This window comes from Delphinus delphis, chromosome 17, assembly GCF_949987515.2.
Source record: "Delphinus delphis chromosome 17, mDelDel1.2, whole genome shotgun sequence".
Taxonomy (NCBI): domain Eukaryota; kingdom Metazoa; phylum Chordata; class Mammalia; order Artiodactyla; family Delphinidae; genus Delphinus; species Delphinus delphis.
This window is the reverse complement of record NC_082699.1, coordinates 78,240,816-78,258,372: the sequence shown is the minus strand read 5'-3', so window position 1 is coordinate 78,258,372 and position 17,557 is coordinate 78,240,816. Positions and strand designations below refer to the sequence as shown.

Sequence of the window (17,557 nt, the reverse complement as noted above, 5' to 3'; positions counted from 1 at the left end):
TACCTGTGTTTCCAGGTGTCACCTCCCAGATAAACCACTGCACTCAAATCTACGTTTCGGGACTGCTTCTGGGGCAACCCAAACAATTAATACACACCGTAGGATACATGATCCCTACTGTTGCTATTGCCGCTACCCCATCAGGATTCGCACGCGTAAGGATTACAGCGTAACCATCGCGTGTCTCTATAAAATTGGAGAGACGAGTCCACAGGAGGAAAGGAATCTGCAGCAGGGCTGGGGTTCTTATGGGGCCACCGGCAGAGGAGAGGGAAGCTGAGGACCCTCTTGGAGAGCCTGAGCCCCTCTCCTCCAGAGCTACACATTCCCTGTCACCGGTTCTCCTGCAAACCAAGCAAGACTTTGGAGAAACCATCTCTGCCCACCACCAGAAAGCTATAAATAACTCCTGGATTAGAAGAAAGGAAGAAAAGCTCTGATTCCATCCGCACTCCAGTGAGAATGCGTCCTCCCAGCCCGCCCCACCTCACCTGCACACCTGGAATCCAAACCCCCAACAAGAGGAAGTCCGGGCCTTTGGTCTACAGGTCAGAGGAGGAAGCCACTGGGGTCCCCCATGCGGCGGCTCTGCCTGGCCGCTGGCCTCCCGCAGCAGACAGGACCCTGCCCGGGCTTGTCACCTACAGAGGGAGATGCACCCAGGAGGGAAGCCAGGTCACTGAAGGCCGTTCTGGCCCAGCCAATTCTCTCAGCCCCACAAGGGGAGGCGGGGCAGGAGGCATGCCCTTCTCCACAGAGCCGGCATGGATGGCCAGCAGGAAAGCAGCAGTCTGGGGACTGTGCCTGTGGTGTTCCCACCCCGGCATCCCTTTCCCTGTCACATCCCCTCCCCCACCCACCCTGTGCGCCAACTCCTGGTGTCCCTTCCCCTCTGCTCTGCTACCCGTTGCCCTTCCCTCTGCCTCTCCACCTATCCCCCACCCCAGATCCCGATGCCCCTCTGTCATGGAAACAGGAAGCCTGCTGAACGTGGAATCAGACACACGGGAACGAAATCCCAGCTGCATCCCGGAGGAGCCGGGACCTGCGGTCCTGACCTGCAGGATGGGAGCGCTAATGCCCACCACAGGGTAGTGGCCGGGCCCCAGAGGGCCACCACCCCCGCTATCCCGGGTCCTTTCCCTCCCACTCCACTCCTGGCCTGGCCAACCCGCCCCCGCGGCCTTTCCCACTTACCCCCCTTCACTCATTATCCCCTTAGGACAAAGTGGACCTCCCGCACCACCGCTGATACGTCTGGCCCCCCCGGGCGGCCCCGGGGGTCTAGCTGGCACCAGATGCCCGTCCAGGTGTGGCCGGCAAAGAGCCTTGGGGCGGGAGAAGCAGAGGCACTCTTTATTCATTTTCTCGGGGACCGTGCTAACCCAGCCTGGGGGCACCCCCGCCGGGGGAGGCGGCCTTAGGCCCCACGGGCCCCGGCAAGGCGCTGCCGGCGGTGGGCGCGGGCAGGAGCGGCGCGAGGCCCGGCCGGGGTCCGCCACCCGTGCGCGCATAGCTCAGCGCCAGCTGCTCCAGGCGCCGCTTGCGCACCGCCGCCTGCGCCGTGTTGTGCAGGGGCCGCAGCAGCGCCGGGGGCGGCGCGTCGGGGCCCCCCAGCAGGAAGTCGAAGCCCGTGCGGTCGTGCGGGTCGTAGAAGAGCGGCCCGCGGGCCGGGTCGGGCCCCGGTGGCCAGGCGAAAGGAAAAGGCAGCGTGAAGTCCTCCGTGAGCACGCGGATGGCGAAGTCGTCCTCCTTGCCCAGCGCACAGTAGGCGCGCCCGATGCCGCGGAAGTGTGCCTCCCAGAGCTGTGCATCCCCGCAGTAGATGTCCGGGAACGGGGGCTCCGGGGTCGCGGCGGGACCTGCGGGAAGGGGTCACGGAGCGGCTGGGATACGCGACCACCTGAAACTGTCGGGGTGGCGAGGAAAGAGAAGAAGGGAGAACCCGCCACCTGGCTGAAACGTGAAGACCAAGAGAGGCCACGTGGAGGCTGAGAGGGGCGGGGGAGGCGCATCCCCAGGGACAGCACCAAGGAGCTAGGAGGGGCAGAAAGGCCCTAGGGGTGTAGAGTATGGCTACTAAATACTATTTGGGTGGAAAGTTCCAGAAGGAGAGGAGTCCGGATAGTTTGGCGGGACCACACAGGGCCTGCTGTGGACATGGGTTCATCCCCAGACAGTGGACTGGGGCAGGGGTGACCTGGTGGCTCTTGGTTGAAAGTCGATCCTGGGCCCCTGCAGAGGATGGACCATGGCGGCCCAGCTGGAGGTCGGGGCAGATCCAGGATGAACTAGGACAAGGACAGGATGAGCACTCAGCAGGGCGGACACTGCGGGGCCAATGCAGGGCCTTGTGCATGGAGGTGGGGAGGAGCCCTGCCTGGGTGCAGCGACCCTGGGACGCAGCGGGCAGAGCACCTTCACCCGGGAGAGGGGTCAGGTTGGAAGCTGGGCTGGTCTGTGCCTGCTGGACAGCACCCACCCCCACCCCAGGAGCACGTCCCAAGAGAAATGGGGACATCTCTGGTCTCTGTGACCCACACGAGGATTCCCAGGCTGCGGGGGTCTGGTGAAATCTCGGGGTCCGCTGTCAGAGAATCACGTGTGTATAGACACAGCACTGTGCCCTGGTTTGGGGTCCGTGCACCCCTGAAGCCCATCCATGGCCCCAGGGAGCAGCCCAGGCTGCTGTCCCACACCCACACCTTGTCTGGGCTGCTGGGCCCCTCGTCCAGGAGACCTTTCCTTCCTTCCTTCCTCCCTTCAGCAAAGCCTTAGCTCTGGGTGTACTGAACTGAACGAAGCAGCCATGGGCCCTCTCTGGGTATAGACAAGCCTCAGGGGACACAGGACAGACCGGGCAGCTCCCCGGGGACAGGCAGGACTGGGGGGCCTTGGAGGAGGTGATGAAAGAACCTCTGGCCATGAATTCTCAGGTCCTCCTCCCAGCACCCCAGCGAGGGGGTGACAGTACTCAGGCCGTTTTACTGGTGAGGATGCAGACCCAGAGAAGACACACACTGAACGGACTCGCAGCCCCGGAGCGTGACGTGACCACCCACCTGGCTCAGCAGCCTCTGGACAGCCTCCATTCACACAAGTACCCTGGGACACCTACTGTGTGCCAGGCGCCACCACAGCTGCGAACAACACACACTCAGCTTCTCCCGCGCCAGGGCCAGGAGCCGGCAGACCTGGGTCAGAGGTCCTACCTTCCACCTGGGAGAGCCTGGACTAGGTTTTTACTTCCTTGAGCCTCAGTTTCCCCATCTGAAAAATGGAAACAACAAGCCTGATCTGCCGCCCTCGCAGGTGAGGCCATGACGAACCTCCTTGTCACTGGAAAGTGCTTTCGTGGCTCAGTCCCACAGGCAACACCAAAGCAGCTGCTCCCAGAGCCGCAGACACAGGTGGGAGAGGCGGTGGACTGGCTCTGAGCAGGGTGTGAGGCCAGAGGGGCCGGCTTGGGCCCCGTAGCACTCAGCACCTTGGACAGATCCAGGGCAGCCTTGCAGGAGCCTCAGATTCTGATGGGCAGAATGGCGCTGCCCCCATCCCAGGCAGCCTGCCCTGTGCACCAGGACACCTCCTCCCTGAAGACCTCCAGGGTGAGCAACTGGAGGCACAGCACTGCCCTGGTGCCCAAAGCGCTGGCCTGGCCGCACACTCAGTACCAGCAGGTGGGTGGACTGTCGGGAGGGGCTCTGGGGTGCTGCTGTGGGCTGGAGGTGAGAAAAGCTGTGAAGAAGAGGGGAACTGTGGGTGGGCCTCCAGGAGAGGAGAGGAGTGGGTCCCGGGCCACAGGAGAGGAGTGGCACCCTCTGACTTGCACTTAGCCAGGTGAGTCTGGTGGCTGTGGTGCAGACAGGTGAGGGGTAAGGGCAGCAGCACAGAGACCGTGAGGCAGCCAGGACAGTGATGCAGGGCAGAGGGGCTGGGGGCCCAGCCAGGGTGGCGGAGAGAAGTGATCAGATTCCGACCGTGTCTTGAAGGTGGAACCCACAGGATCTGCTGATGGAGGGGCTGGTGCTGGGCGGGGAGTGGAGGAAAGGGAAGACACCGAGGTTTCTGGCCTGAGCAACTGGAGGAGGGAAGCTCCATTTACTGAGAGGGGAGCAGCCTGGGGACGGGGGTCAACAGGTGATACCTGCAGACAGGCTGGGGAAGAGGTGCAGAGGACAGTTAGCTAGAGTCTGGAGCTGAGGCAGGGTGGGGCTCCAGGCTGGAGATAGACAGACCCCGGGGAGATGGTATTGAAAGGCACAGGGAATTCCCTGGCGGTCCAGTGGTTAGGACTCTGCGCTCTCACTGCCGAGGGCCCGGGTTCAGTCCCTGGTCAGGGAACTAAGATCCCACAAGTCGCGCAAAAAAAAAAAAAAAAAAAAAGCCACAGAATTGGATGAGATCGTGAGAAGAAAGAGAAGAGGCCTGAGAAGTCAGCCTGGGCCCTACCCTCACCAGGTCAGGGAGAAGAGGTAGAGCCGGCAGTGATGCTGGGAGCGCGAGGGGTTCTGGGAGCCAAGCGAGGAGGAGGGAAGGTCCTAAGCCATGCGCCGCCCATGCGTCACGTCCAGCGGAACCAGAGAACTGACCTCGGGTTCAGCAGTGTGGAGGTCATCCCTGACCCCAACCAGAGCTGCTGTAGCAAAGTGCTGGAGCTGAGGGACTGGGTCCAGTGGGTTCCAGAGCAAATGGGAGGGAAAGACTGGGAGACAGCGAGTATAAATAATCTTTTCCAGGAGTTTTGCTAAAAATGGGGAGCAGGGAATAGGGCGGTAGCTAAAAGGGAAGTGGGGTCAGGAGACAGGATATATAACCGCATGATTTTATGTCGATGGGAAAGACCTCATGAAGAGAGAAAATGTCAGGATGCAGAAGAGGAGGGTGGAGAGTTGCCGGGGTCATGGCCGTGGACAGGAGGCAAGGCTGGGACGGGCGGAAAGCTGGCCTTGGCTGGGAGAGGGGTGGGTGGTGCAGGAAGCAGCCGAGGGCACAGGTGCGGTTGGGTGCGCCCGAGGTGCCGGGAACCTGTGGGAGTCTTCTTTCTCTGTGAAAGAGTGAGAGCAAGGCCAGCAACTGAACGTGAGGAGGGAGAGAGGGATGGGGGCTGTGGAGGGAGGTGCAAGGTGGTTGCTAGGAGAGAGGAGGGATGGATGGGAGGAGGGAAGCAGTGGGACCCGCAGCTCTTCACGGAGGTCCCCCTGCAGCTTGCAGTCAGGAATTTAAAGCGAGCGTTAGCGTGGCTGGGTTCATCCGCAGCTCGGCGGCTCAGCTGTACGGGTGCAGGCGAGGAGTAGGCGGAGAGCTGGGGGGCGGGGGGTGGGGCTGGGACCATCAAACGAGAGAGGGCCCGGGGAGGAGGGTGTGTGTGAGGGTGTGATGATCACGGCAGAGCTGGGGGAGCAGGGGGGGGAGCAGGACAGGCGGGAGGAGGCGGGAAACAGGCTAGAAACAGTGGACTGCGGTTCCGCCCACAGAGCGCTGAGGTCCTGGTCCTGAGATCGGGGTCAGGACCCGGCTGCAGTCTGGATGCTGACAAGGCCAAGGACATGACTGGGGTGTAGGTGGCTGGGTGGGGGGACTGAAGGGCCAGGAGAAGGAGGAGACCACCAATGTGATGACAGCAGAGATGGAGAGAGGGTCAGTGGCCAGAGTCCAAGCTTCAAGGGGGGGAGGAGGATGACCCTCGGTGGGCGTGGATGGCTGCCCTCCCCAGCGCGTAGTGGGTGTGCGCCTCTGAGCACCTGGGACCATCACGGGGATTTTAGGGAGGGGGTGGAGGAGGGGGGCCAGAGAATGAACAGGAAGGGACCCTGAGGAGTGAGGAGGACCCTGGCCCACCTCCAGGCTCGGGGTCCAAGGGCTGCAGGACAGCAGGAAGAACCATCAGGGGATGAGGTCTCTGCCCCCACCCTGGCCCTGCCCTGGTCAGCGACCCTGGAGGAGCCGCCCCCCAGGAAGAGGGGGCGGAGCCACTGCCGCCTCTCCCACCTTCTCAGAGCCCCGGCTGCCGTTGGCACCCCCTTCTCCTCCATCCCTCCCCCCACCACGCGTCTCACCTGGAGTGGCTACAGGACGAGGGGGCAGACCTGCCAGGCTGGGGTCCCCGGAACCGGGGGAAGCCATGTCAGCAGCCTGGGCACCGGGGGAAGCCATGTCGGCAGCCTGGGGTCGGGCTTGTTTACCCGTGGCTGCCCGGGAGACTGGGGGCGGGCCGTCTGGGGAGGCAGAGAACCCCGCATTTAAAGGAGCCCCACCTGGAAGTGGGCTGGGTCTGGGAGGGGGAGGGTCAGCAGGCACAGGGCCCCCTCCCCCACACTCCCACAGCTTAGCCGACCCTGCTCAGGAGTCGGGACCCCACCCCGGCAGTCAGAGACCTCCGGCCCCACCCCACCGACCCGCCAAGGTTAATCGGCCCCAGGAATCCCTCCCTGCTTGTTCTGAACCTCAGAGCCCCAGAGGGACCGGACGATCTCCAGCTCTCCTCCGAAAGCCCTTGTGAGTACGTTCTACGTTCACTAACAAACCGACAGAGGCAGCACAGGGAATGAAGAGAATGCCCCTGTATGCCCCAAGCTGGCAAGAGAGGACGGCACAGTGCCCACCCGTTCACCCTCCTGTGTGGGCCCGCGGCACGATGGCCAGGGTGCTCCCCGGCATGAGCACGAGCCCCGAGGACCGGTTCTGGGTCCCACGTCCACCAGGGAGGCCCGGGTCCTGAGTGCCATTGGGGGTCCTGAGAAGCAACGACCCGGAGCCCCATCAGCCCCCATACAGGGCTGATACCCTGCCCGGCACTCGCTGCCGCCCACCCACCAGCACCTCCGGAGCCCCTGCCCAGCCAGGCCCTAGGCTGGGACTCAGAGCAGGCCCAGGAGGCTGAGGACCCGGCCCTCAAGGCGCTGGCGGGCGGGAGCACAGCCAGCCCTCGGGCCTCAAAGGCAGCCGTGGGCCAGTGATGCCTGTGTTTCACAGCACCGGCCGTGCTGTCCACGGTTCCGTGCTCCAGTGACGTGGGCCACCAAGCACCGGCCCTGGGGGCAAGCATCGTACCAGCTCAGCTCAGCCTGGTGAGCCCCGGGTGGTGGCTCGCTATCCATTCGGTGGGGCCGATGCAGGAGAAAAACCCGATACTGACATTCTCATCCTACACGTGGTCACTGAGCACCGTAGACAGGGCAGGCCTGTTAGTGCCGCTCGACCCCAGTGTAGCAGGGTGATCGCTCAGCTGTGCCAACAAACGGCCCCCAGTACAGCAGCTTCAATGAGGTGGCGCCTTGGTCTCCCTCCTGCCCCTGTCCAGCCGCCCAGGTGTCCAGGCGTCCAGTCCGAGGCAGCCCTGCTCCCCAGGGCATCCAGGGCCCAGGCCCCTTCCAGCTGTGGCTCCGCCCCTCAAGGGTGTGGTCTTATCCACTGATGCCCCCATCGCATTCTCACCGGGGTGGGGTTGGGGGGCGGTGGGGGGCAGTCACAGGCCAGCAGTTTCCTTTAAGAATGTGAGGGGGGGCTTCCCTGGTGGCGCAGTGGTTGAGAGTCCGCCTGCCGATGCAGGGGACGCGGGTTCGTGCCCCGGTCCGGGAGGATCCCACATGCCGCGGAGCGGCTGGGCCCGTGAGCCATGGCCGCTGAGCCTGCGCGTCCAGCGCCTGTGCTCCACAAGGGGAGAGGCCACAGCAGTGAGAGGCCCGCGTACCGCAAAAAAAAAAAAAAAACTGTGCCCTTCACTTCTCAAATCAAATGCCAGGGTGAGAATTAAGTCACGTGGTCGCTCTTGGCTGTAGGGAGGCTGGGGGATGTAGTCCACACCTAGGCGGCCAGGTGCTCAGCATACGGAGGGACAACTGCCAGCCTGTCACCATAATTAAGACAGACCCAGTGCGCGTTAGTCTGGGCTCCCCCGAAGCACATGGTATTGTCTCCCAGGGCTGCTGTGACAATCACCGCGCCCCTGGTGGTTCAGAACAGTATCGCTGGGATGCAGGCAAGGGCCGTGCTCCCCCCAAGGCTCCCAGGAGAATCTGCTCTTCCCTCTCCTGGCTTCTGGTGGCTGCCAGCATCCCTCGGCATCCCCGCCTCTGTGGTCACACGGCCCCCTCCTCTTCTGTCTGTGTCAAAACTCCCCCTTCCTCCCTCCATAAGGATGCATGTGATTGCTTTAAGGGGCCACCCGGATAATCCAGATAATCTCCCCATCTGAAGATTCTTAACTTAATCACAGCCACAAAGCCCTTTTTTGCCATATAAGGTAACAATTACAGGTTCCAGGGATTGGAACATAGATCTCTTTGGGAGGTCATTATTCAGCCTAGCTCCAGGCCCTAAGGAATGATTTGAGGACAGGAGGTCATGTGGGAAGTGATCCCAGCGCACGTGGTAGGGACAGAAGGAGGCCAGTGATCAAGGGTGTTATCAACTAAGTGGTTACCTCTGGGAGCCACTGGGGCTCAGTCTCATTGGGCCGTCCTGTCTGAGGGGTGAGGGGCTTGTCACCCATCCACCCCATCAGTCATGAGTTAAGTGCTGCTCCCAGGAGAGTTGGTTCTCTGGCATCTTCCCCCAGTAGCCAGAGAGCACTTCAGACAAAGAAACACAGGGGCTGGCCCTGAACTACAGAAATAGGAAGAGCCCAGGTGATGGGGGTGGGAGAGACCTATATCATTTGCTCCTCAGCCCCCACCCCAAGGGGCTCACAGCGGGAGAGAGAAGTAAGAGTCAAGTCAATAAATAATCCCCAATGATGATGAGGATGTGGGAGGAGACTGTCAGGGAACCGTGAGGTCAGCAGTGACAGGGGGAACACGCATAGACCATCCTGTAGTCAAGGTCAGCCTCTCGGGAAAATGACATTGAAGCTGAGGGTAAAGATGGGATGTCGCATGAAGGGAGGGAAAGAGAGTTTGAGGACGTGCACGTGCAATGGCCCTGTGGCAGCAAGGAGCACAGTGCCCCAAGGAACGAGAAACAGCCCAGGAGGCCAGGTGGCTGCTGAGCAGTGCGCCAAGGGAGAGTGGGGGGGCCAGTGGGGACCTGGGGTCCCAGCCCAAGCATTCCTTCCTCCTCCACCTCGGTCACCTCCCTTCTCAGCAGCTCCCCCGCTGCGGTCTTCCCTCCCACCTCCCCCATCAGGAGAGGGAGGGGCAGAGTGGGAGGTCCAGGCTGAGGCGCACCCAGGAGGAGGGGCAGGCAGGCCCGCGCCATCCCCGCTCCCCACATAATCCCCTCCTGGCAATGCCACCGCCTCCTGGTTATTTTTAAAATCTCATTTTCAGAAAGTGGAGGAGAAAACCTCTTACTTTGGCCTTTTTCCCCCTCTTACTTTGGCGTGGAGGGAGGAGGGAGCCTGGAAGCTGAGCAGGCGCCCCCCGGCAGTGCGCCTGCATGGGGGCCCAGGGGCCCTGCTGACTCTGTCCCCCCATTCCACGGGCCCCAGAGACACGAGGCAGGACCCCTCCCTGGGCAGCCTCTTCAAAGGGGCGCGGCTGCTGCTTTCACCCAGCAGGCATTCTGTGCGTGCCTACTACATGCTAGAGCACGGCAGGGAGGGGCCTCCGGGTCTCCACCTTCGTGGGGCACAGGGTCTAGTGGGGAGAAAGGGACAACGGGAGATCCCCAAGGCTGGGAGACTGGGGGAGGGGCAAAGGCTGCCTAGAGCAGGGCCAGGCAGGGTCAGGGAGGGTTCTGGCAGGTGAGGACGGCATGCATGGGCAGAACCAAGTGGGCCTGGGTGGACTGGCAGGACACGGACTGCCCCCGCGCCCCAGGGACCACGTGGGCCTGTGAGGTGGGGGGCCTGACCACCACCCCACAGGAGACGCAGCGGGGCAGGACCTCCCTGAGCCAGGAAGTCCTAGAGCCCAGGATTGGAATCCCAGCTCTGCTCCTTGAGGCTGGGCTGAGCGCGCTCAGTGGCCTTAAACATCGCGGGAGGATGCCAGGTGGTCTGATGGAGCCTTTGTGCTCCCGGGAACCATCCAGGAGGGAGCGTCTGTCTGCCTGGCCCCTCCTGTAGGTGCCCCAGCCTCCACCACCCTGTGTCCCAGAGCTCAGAGTTCACGTTGAACCAACCTCCGCAGCGACAGTAAACGCTATGGGAGCCCAGAGAAATCAGGGGTGGCGTCACAGAGGAGGTGACCTGAGCTGGGGTTCTCCAAGGGTGAATAGGAAAGGGCGAGGAGTTTCTTTAGGAAAGCAGGGGTGTGGGGGAGCGGGGCTGACACTGGTTGAAGATGGTATGGCAGACTTATTCAAGGGTGGTTATCACTACAGGTGCAGGGACCACAGTGATGGGGGTGTATGGGGGAGAGACCGGGCTCAGCTCTCAATAGGGCAGGGGCAGTGGGGATTTACGGCCAAGGAGCAGGATGGGGTGTGGGCGGGGCGGGGGTGGGGCGGTCAATAGATGGAAAATTACTAAGAGGAAATATCAGGAGAAGGGGGATTCTAGCTAAATCGATGCACCAGGATTCTCCCTGAAGGCAGGCCAGGTGCTCACACCTCACCTGGGGGAGGGTGGAGGATGAGGAACCTGATCAGATGCAGGGGGGAGGGCAGGGGACGGGGGGGGGGGGCGGGGGGTTCTTGCTGGAACAGTATTTTATGAGGAAGTGCACAGATGGGCCCAGGAGAAGGTTCTGGAACCCAAGAATCTTTGTCAAGGGCATTCCAGGAGGAAGGCACTGCACAAGCCTCAGAGGGCCGACCTGGCTGCAGCTGGGAACTGAGTTGCGGTGGAGGGGAGGGGGGCAGAGAGTCAGGGGCTGGGTAGCCGGGCAGGGTCTGGTCTGCTGGACCCTGGGTCAGGCCCCCTCCTCTCTGGGGTTAGTAACTGCAGCCTCCCGTCAGGTTCCCGGCAGGAGCCGGAGCTGGAGAGAGCCCAGGAGGGGGAGGGGCCTGTGCAAAGGCTCGGAGGTGGGAGTGAGCCGACACTCTACCCATAGCTGCCGTCTCCCAGGGGGTAGCGGGGTCACACCCCCAGGTGTGCCAAGTGCCTGGGCGGTGGGATGCCAGGGTCCCCTCCCCACGACCTGCTGTCTGGGCTCGGGAGGGCTGCGGGGAGGGGGAGAGCCCATCACTGCAGGAACGTCTCTTCCGCCTCCCCTCGTGTCCCTCCGCCTCGGGTCCTGCCTGGGCCCGCAGCGCCATCTGCCGGCGGAACAGGGAGGCGCGGGCGAGAGCAGCCTCGAGGCCCCTGTGAGCTCTGCTCTGGGGAGGGCCTGGTACCCTGGGGAGGTGGGTGTGACATGGTCTGTGGGCACCATGCTCACCCTGAACTGAGGTTTGAGGGCCTGAATTTGAACCTGGCTCTACCACCGACCGCTGTGTGACCTCCAGTCAGTTCCCGACCCTCTCTTAGCATCATCCCAATCCCGGGGTGGTGAGCAATCTGGCCCCCAGGTTGCTGTGAAAAGTGGCCACCAGGCTGGGAGCCCACACCCAGCAGAGGTGGTTCCCCCAGTGCTGAAGGTGCTCCCCAATTCCTGAGAGGTTCGTGGGGGAAGCAGGCATGCGGCATGACCCAGCCAGGGACCTGCAACCCTGACAACTACCATTTTCAAACGTGGTGAGGGGTAGTGGGAGATGGACACGGGTCAGATCCCAGGTCTCAACAGGTGTCCCTCCCCGTGTCCCCTGGGGCTGATGTCTGTCCACAGAGGAGACTTATCCACTCCCGCTCCCACCCGCACCCCCTATGTGATGCTCAAATCCCCCCACCCCCCAACATCCAGCGTCCCTGGAACCCTGCAGGGATACGAGTATACTCCCTCTAAGGCAGCTCATTCATTACCCATCCAGGGCTTGCTGGAAAGTTCTCCTGTGGAAACGAGATTGCAGAAAACCTGCCTCACCGTAATCCAGGTACATTCCGAGAGCCCAGAAGGCCCAAGGGGAAGGTCTGGGGCCAGGACCCACGAAATCCCCTGAGCTCGTCCCTCGAGCTCATCCCCCTCGGGGCCCAGCCTCTCTCTGTACTCCACTTTCTCCTCCCTTCTGCCTGGAACCCTGAGGGGGGGGGCAGCCATAGAGGACCCCAACCTCAACGCCTCACTCTTGGCCCCAATTCCAAATTCCTAAGGGGGGGAACTGGTTGGCCCACCTTGCCCAGTCAGCCTTGTCGATGTCCAATAATGACTCGCCAAAAAGAAGAAAGAAAGAAAGAAAGAAAGAAATCAAAGGCCCTGACTGGCAGTGCTGCCCATGGCCCTGGTGTAAATGCTCCCACCACGGCTGATCTCCCTCTGCCAATGTGATGGCACAGCACGTGGAGTCTGGCAGAGATGCACGGAACCTCACCATATATAGGCACAGACACAGTTAGAAGTTATCTCTAGGACATAGGTGACAGTGAAATATAGTCCAATAAGCAGGAAGTGATGAGTTTGGGGTACTTGCTACCTCTGTTTCTAACAGAGTCCATTGAATTGTAAGCTTCTACAGCAGTATTTAACAACCAGCTCTCAAAATCGCTGAGAATTTAAGCCCCAGTCACGCAAGCCTGTTGGCCACCAGGCAGAGAGGCTGCGGGCGGCACACCCTGGAGGCGTGAGGGCACAGCTCTCCGAGAAGGGGCACCACCAAATGCCTGTTCTGGGCCCTGCAAGGGATCGGGCCTCCCAGGGACCCTCCTTCATGGGTGGATTTGTGGACTCAGTTTTCCACAGTCCCCTGCATGGTGCCGGATGGATGGGAGAGCGCAAACTGGGCTACGTGCAGGGACCACCCCACCCCCAGTTAGAGTGACCTGAGCAAACAGCTTGGAGAAAGTCCCAGCTCCCAGCTCCCGGGTGCGCGGTGAGGTGAAGACTCCAGGGGCCTTGGCGAGGCCTCCAGAAACCTGCCCTCCTGCTTACTTTGCCCTCGCCCCTCCCAGCCTCGGTCTCCTCCCCACCACGGTGCGAATCCACGATGCGCATCTCACGGAAGGTCGTGAAGTTCAGTCGCATTTAGACCTGGTGAGGCCGCCCACTCCGGCAGCTCTGCTGCACCGGGCATCCGTCTCGTGCCAAGCACCTCTCAGGGAAAAGTGATTTAAGTCTCAGAACAAGCTGCGGAGGGAGCATTGCCAGCCCTGTTTCTTTCTTTTTTTTCTTTTTTTTTTTTTTTTTTGCGGTACGCGGGCCTCTCACTGTTGTGGCCTCTCCCATTGCGGAGCACAGGCTCCGGACGCGCAGGCTCAGCGGTCGTGGCTCACGGGCCCAGCTGCTCCGCGGCATGTGGGATCTTCCCAGACTGGGGCACGAACCCGTGTCCCCTGCATTGGCAGGCGGACTCTCAACCACTGCGCCACCAGGGAAGCCCTCTTTTTTTTTTTTTAATAAATTTATTTATTTATTTTTGGCCGCGTTCGGTCTTCGTTGCTGCGCAAGGGCTGTCTCTAGTTGCGGCGAGCGGGCCCCACTCTTCATCGTGGTGCGCGGACCTCTCACTGTCACGGCCTTTCTTTTGTGGAGCACAGGCTCCAGACACGCAGGCTCAGCAGTTGTGGCTCACGGGCCTAGCTGCTCCGCGGCATGTGGGATCTTCCCAGACCAGGGCTCAAACCTGTGTCCCCTGCAGTGGCAGGTGGATTCTCAACCACTGAGCCACCAGGGAAGCCCCAACCCCTGTTTCTAAAGGGGTCATGGCCTCCGAAAGGTCATCTGGCCAGCAGAACCACAACTGGGGTCTGAACCCTGGGCCAGCTCTGGAGCCCCCAAGGCCTCGGCGGTGGGCGGTGGCCACCCGTTTTCTCTGTGGTTTCCCCCATGGTGGCCCGGGTCCCCTCATGACTATCTCCAGGATGCTGGGGCTGCGGGCACAGCGTGGCTACAAGGACTCCTCGAGATCGGGGTTGGCTGGGCAGAGGGAGATGCCCATGGCCCCGGAGCAAGCTGGCCCAGCAGCAGGTCCAGGCACCAGCAGCCCACGGGCCCTGGGGCCTCCTCAATGGTAGGGCCTCCAATAGCCAAGTGTGGCGACAGGGGTCCATGCTGGGAGTCCCGGTCTGCCTCCTGGACCCAGCTTCCCCTGCAGCCATGGAGCTGGACCAGGGGCCACAAGCGGGAACTCCGCTCCAGAACCGCCCAGAGACAGCTTCTGCTGGGAGGCCACACAGAGTCCCAGCTCTGCCGCTTCTTCCCTGGCATGGGGCACGCATTACCTATGTATCGCTATGGAACAAATGACCCCAAACTTAGGGACTTCAGGCCACACACATCTACTGCCTCACAATTGCTTGGGCTGGGAATCCAGGCAGGGATCAGCCGGGCTTCTGCCTTGGGGCGTCTCAAAGGTGCACCAAGGTGTCAGCTGGGGCCAGATCCACGGGTGTCCAGAAGGAGATAACTGAGAACCAGAGGTGGAGAGGCCGGGCCCGAGGCCACACTGGGGACATAGGTGTACACACACATGCACACACACACGCGCACATGCTGTGCCCAGAACACGGTGTTCGATTCCACAGCACTGTTCCTGCAAAGGTGTGCTGGGTGCTGGAACATTTGTGACCTCAGGGGTGAGGTCAGGGCTGGCTGGGGTGGCGGAGGGCGTGCCCAGAGATAGGACTGCTCCGCCGGGCACGAGGACAGAGCTGGCAGCACCTCCAACCGCACCCCAACAGGGACGGGCCGCATTCAGAAAAGCCACACAGCCACACCATGGCCGACAGGACCTCTTTAGCCAGGTTCCAGAGCCCCAGGTCAGCCCAGCGCCAGGCAGGGGCACGTGGGAGCCCAGGAGGGGACCCCCATGTGGTCTTCCAGGAGAGCACCCCCTGCAGGGCAGCAGGGAGCTGACCCCCAGGCCCTGAGCCGAGAGAGGGGCCCGGCAGCTGAGGTCCCCTTGACTTGGTGGAGAGGAGGCTGGGGGGTGATGTGGAAAGGGGTACTCGAATCCCAACACAGCCTTTGCCATCGTGCCACCTGTGGCTGCTGACTGCTTGTGGGAACCAGAGGTATGAGAACGAGTGGACGGATGGATAGACGACAGACAGACTGTCCACTGCTTCCCTGAACCTCGACTTCATCGAGAGGATACAGCAGCCCATGACCTAACAGACTCAAGGAACGTACACCAAGGAAGGCTCCTCTGGGGACTTTGGTCTCGTGTCCCCAGCGCCCCAGGCAGGCACGAGGGCAGTTCCACCTCCCGTGTCCAGTCGCAGGTCGGAGTCTGGCCTGAAGGCTCCCTCCCCGGCCTCCTCGGCCCCCAGCCCAGGGTGCGCTCTGTGGGGACTCAGGCATGGCTCTCCAGGCCGTCCCTCGGGGTGGGGGTGGGGGATTCCAGGGCGGGATTCCCGCCTGTGTTCCCATCCCTGTGGCTGTCCCCAGGGCAGCAGCCTGTACCCACCTCTGAACGCAGCTCCTCTGTTCTGCACTGTTGCTTCTGCCTGCGTTGTCAGGCCTGTCTCCCCCCTCACCCCAGCGCATCCTGCATCACGTCTATGGCGAGAAAACGCTCCCCCTGCAGCTGTTTGCTAACTGCGTTCCTACTGCTTTTCTGTCTTTAAAAATACATCCAGTCCTGGTCGCCGTGGGGCTGGGATGCGTGTTTGTGGTGAGACAGGGGTCTCGCTTGTGGCTGTGGCCATCACTGACCCGCCCGAGGCCCCTCCTGGGCGCAGAGGGAGACCAGGCTCTGTGTGAATGGCTCAGCCCACCAGGAGCGGTAGGGGAGTGAGTGGTTTTCTGAGAGGCCGTAGGAAGAAGGGCCTTCCAGTAGGGCTCGTGTACTGCGCCCCGGTGGCCACGTCCCCGGGATGCAGGCTTTAGAGCTGGGCAGATCTGAACGTGCACTGTCCTGCAGAGGCTGTGTGTCCTCGGACGGGTCACTGAACCTCTATGTGTCTCAGCACCTCGCAGGGTTGGTGTGAGGACAGTGTGGACATGATCAAGTCCCCAACACATGGCCATCCTCGTTGGTGGCGGTGGAGGCGCTGGTGAGGTGGGTGGCGGGGCAGAGGTGACGGGAAGGGACGCGCCCATCCTTCCCGGGCAGGGGCGAGCTGCCCTGTTCCCAGAATGCCTTCATTCATTCACCACTGAATTATTCAGTCATCCAGCACCCACTCTGGGTGCCTACTTTACCAGCCAAGCCTCCCTGACCTGCTTAAAATAACCTCCACAGCTTACCCACTCCCTGGCCTGCTTGACCTTCGTCCTTCTCACTGTCCCCGGGACATAAGTGCCACGAGGGAAGGAGTTTCTGGGTGTTTCTGTCCCCTGAAGAACCCCCAGGTCCTGGAGTGGTGCCCGGCACACTGTAAGCATTTGCTAAATACTCGCTGAGTGAGTGGAGGCGGCAGGAAGGATGCCACTCAGGGCATTGTGCAGGCTCGGGGACTACAGAGCCCGTCAGCCACCCCCAAGCCAAGTGCCCCCCCGACCCAGTCTCTGTTCCCTGCACTTTATAAACGCTTTCATCCCAGCAAGTCCCCTGGTCAGGGCTGAGTCCTCTGTGTCACCAGCTCAGACATGCAGGAAAGCAACATCTCGGGCAACCCCGGGAGTGTCCCCTGCCTGGCCACACGGTCACTGGTCCCCAAAGAGGCAGATGGCGGGGGGGGAGGGTCCTCAGGCTGGGCATGGCCAAGGGATGGGGAAGGGGCCCCCACTCCAAGCAGGGACACCGCGTGCGAAGGGAGCTGAAGGAGGCAGGGCTGCTGATAGCAGCTCCAGGTGGACGGGAGGAGGACAGTCCCGCTGTTCAAGGAAGGCCCTCCCAGGAGCACGCTCTCAGCAGTATCCACTCATTCACTCGCTCAGTCGACCTTTACTCAGGGCCTGCCCTGGGACACGTTGGGGACCCAGAGACAGCCAGCACATCCCCAGGGAAACTTGGGAAGGCAAAGGACCAGGGGTTAGTCAGTGGTGCCACCAGGGTTCCAAGGAGCTCAGGGAGAGCCAAGGAGGGCCATCAGTCAGCCAGGGAGCCAGGAGACACACCTTAGGATGCTCTTACCGAGTCAGGAAGGCTGAAGGTTGACTTCACATCAGCCTCACAGAGGGACAAGGAGGAAGGACACATGCTCTGGGCAGAGGGGAGAGCAAAGTCCCATGGTCAGCTGGAGAGGGCTCAGGCAGCTAATCCTGGTGTGGAGGCTGCAGGGCACAGACCACCAGGAAACGAGCGAGCTGGGAGGGCTGTCCCAGGGCTGTCCCCAGAAGATCCAGGCAGGGCTGATGGCTGCTTTGGACACATCGCTCTACCATGCGTTCCACAAACATTTGCTGAGCCCCTGCTAAGCATAGCAGGCACTATTCCAGGCATTGGGGACACAGCTGGAAACAAGACATGAAGAGCCCTGCCTCCTGGTTTACAGTCCAGTGGGGGAGACAGCCAATAAACCAGACATAGTACAGTGAGTTATATGATGTTACAAGGTGAAAAGGGATATGGAAAGAAATTGACAAGTTTAGGGGGTAGAGAGTGCAGGGTGAGGGTCAGATTTTAAAGAAGTTCATCAAGAAAGAAACAATCGAGCAAAGTCTTGAAGGAGGTGTTAGACTGAACCGAGCAGCTCTCTGAAGGAAGGACGTTCCCCAGACCAAAGGAACAGCCAGTGCAAAGGTCCTGAGACAGA

The 17,557-nt window shown here is 61.6% G+C and overlaps 1 protein-coding gene and 1 pseudogene across 1 annotated transcript; one reads left to right on the top strand and one right to left on the bottom strand.

Annotated features, from left to right (window-relative positions):
- Positions 1-1,380: 1,380 nt before the first annotated feature.
- Positions 1,381-6,261, bottom strand: C17H8orf90 (chromosome 17 C8orf90 homolog). Its single transcript, XM_060035322.1, has 2 exons — positions 6,060-6,261; positions 1,381-1,862 (listed from the first exon to the last, which is right to left on the bottom strand). Exons 1-2 carry the CDS (start codon positions 6,154-6,156, stop codon positions 1,381-1,383), a joined length of 579 nt encoding a protein of 192 aa, XP_059891305.1. The 5' UTR covers positions 6,157-6,261.
- Positions 6,262-14,633: 8,372 nt separating this feature from the next.
- The window catches only part of LOC132440354 (maestro heat-like repeat family member 5), a 39,696-nt pseudogene continuing 36,772 nt past the window's right edge, over positions 14,634-17,557 (top strand).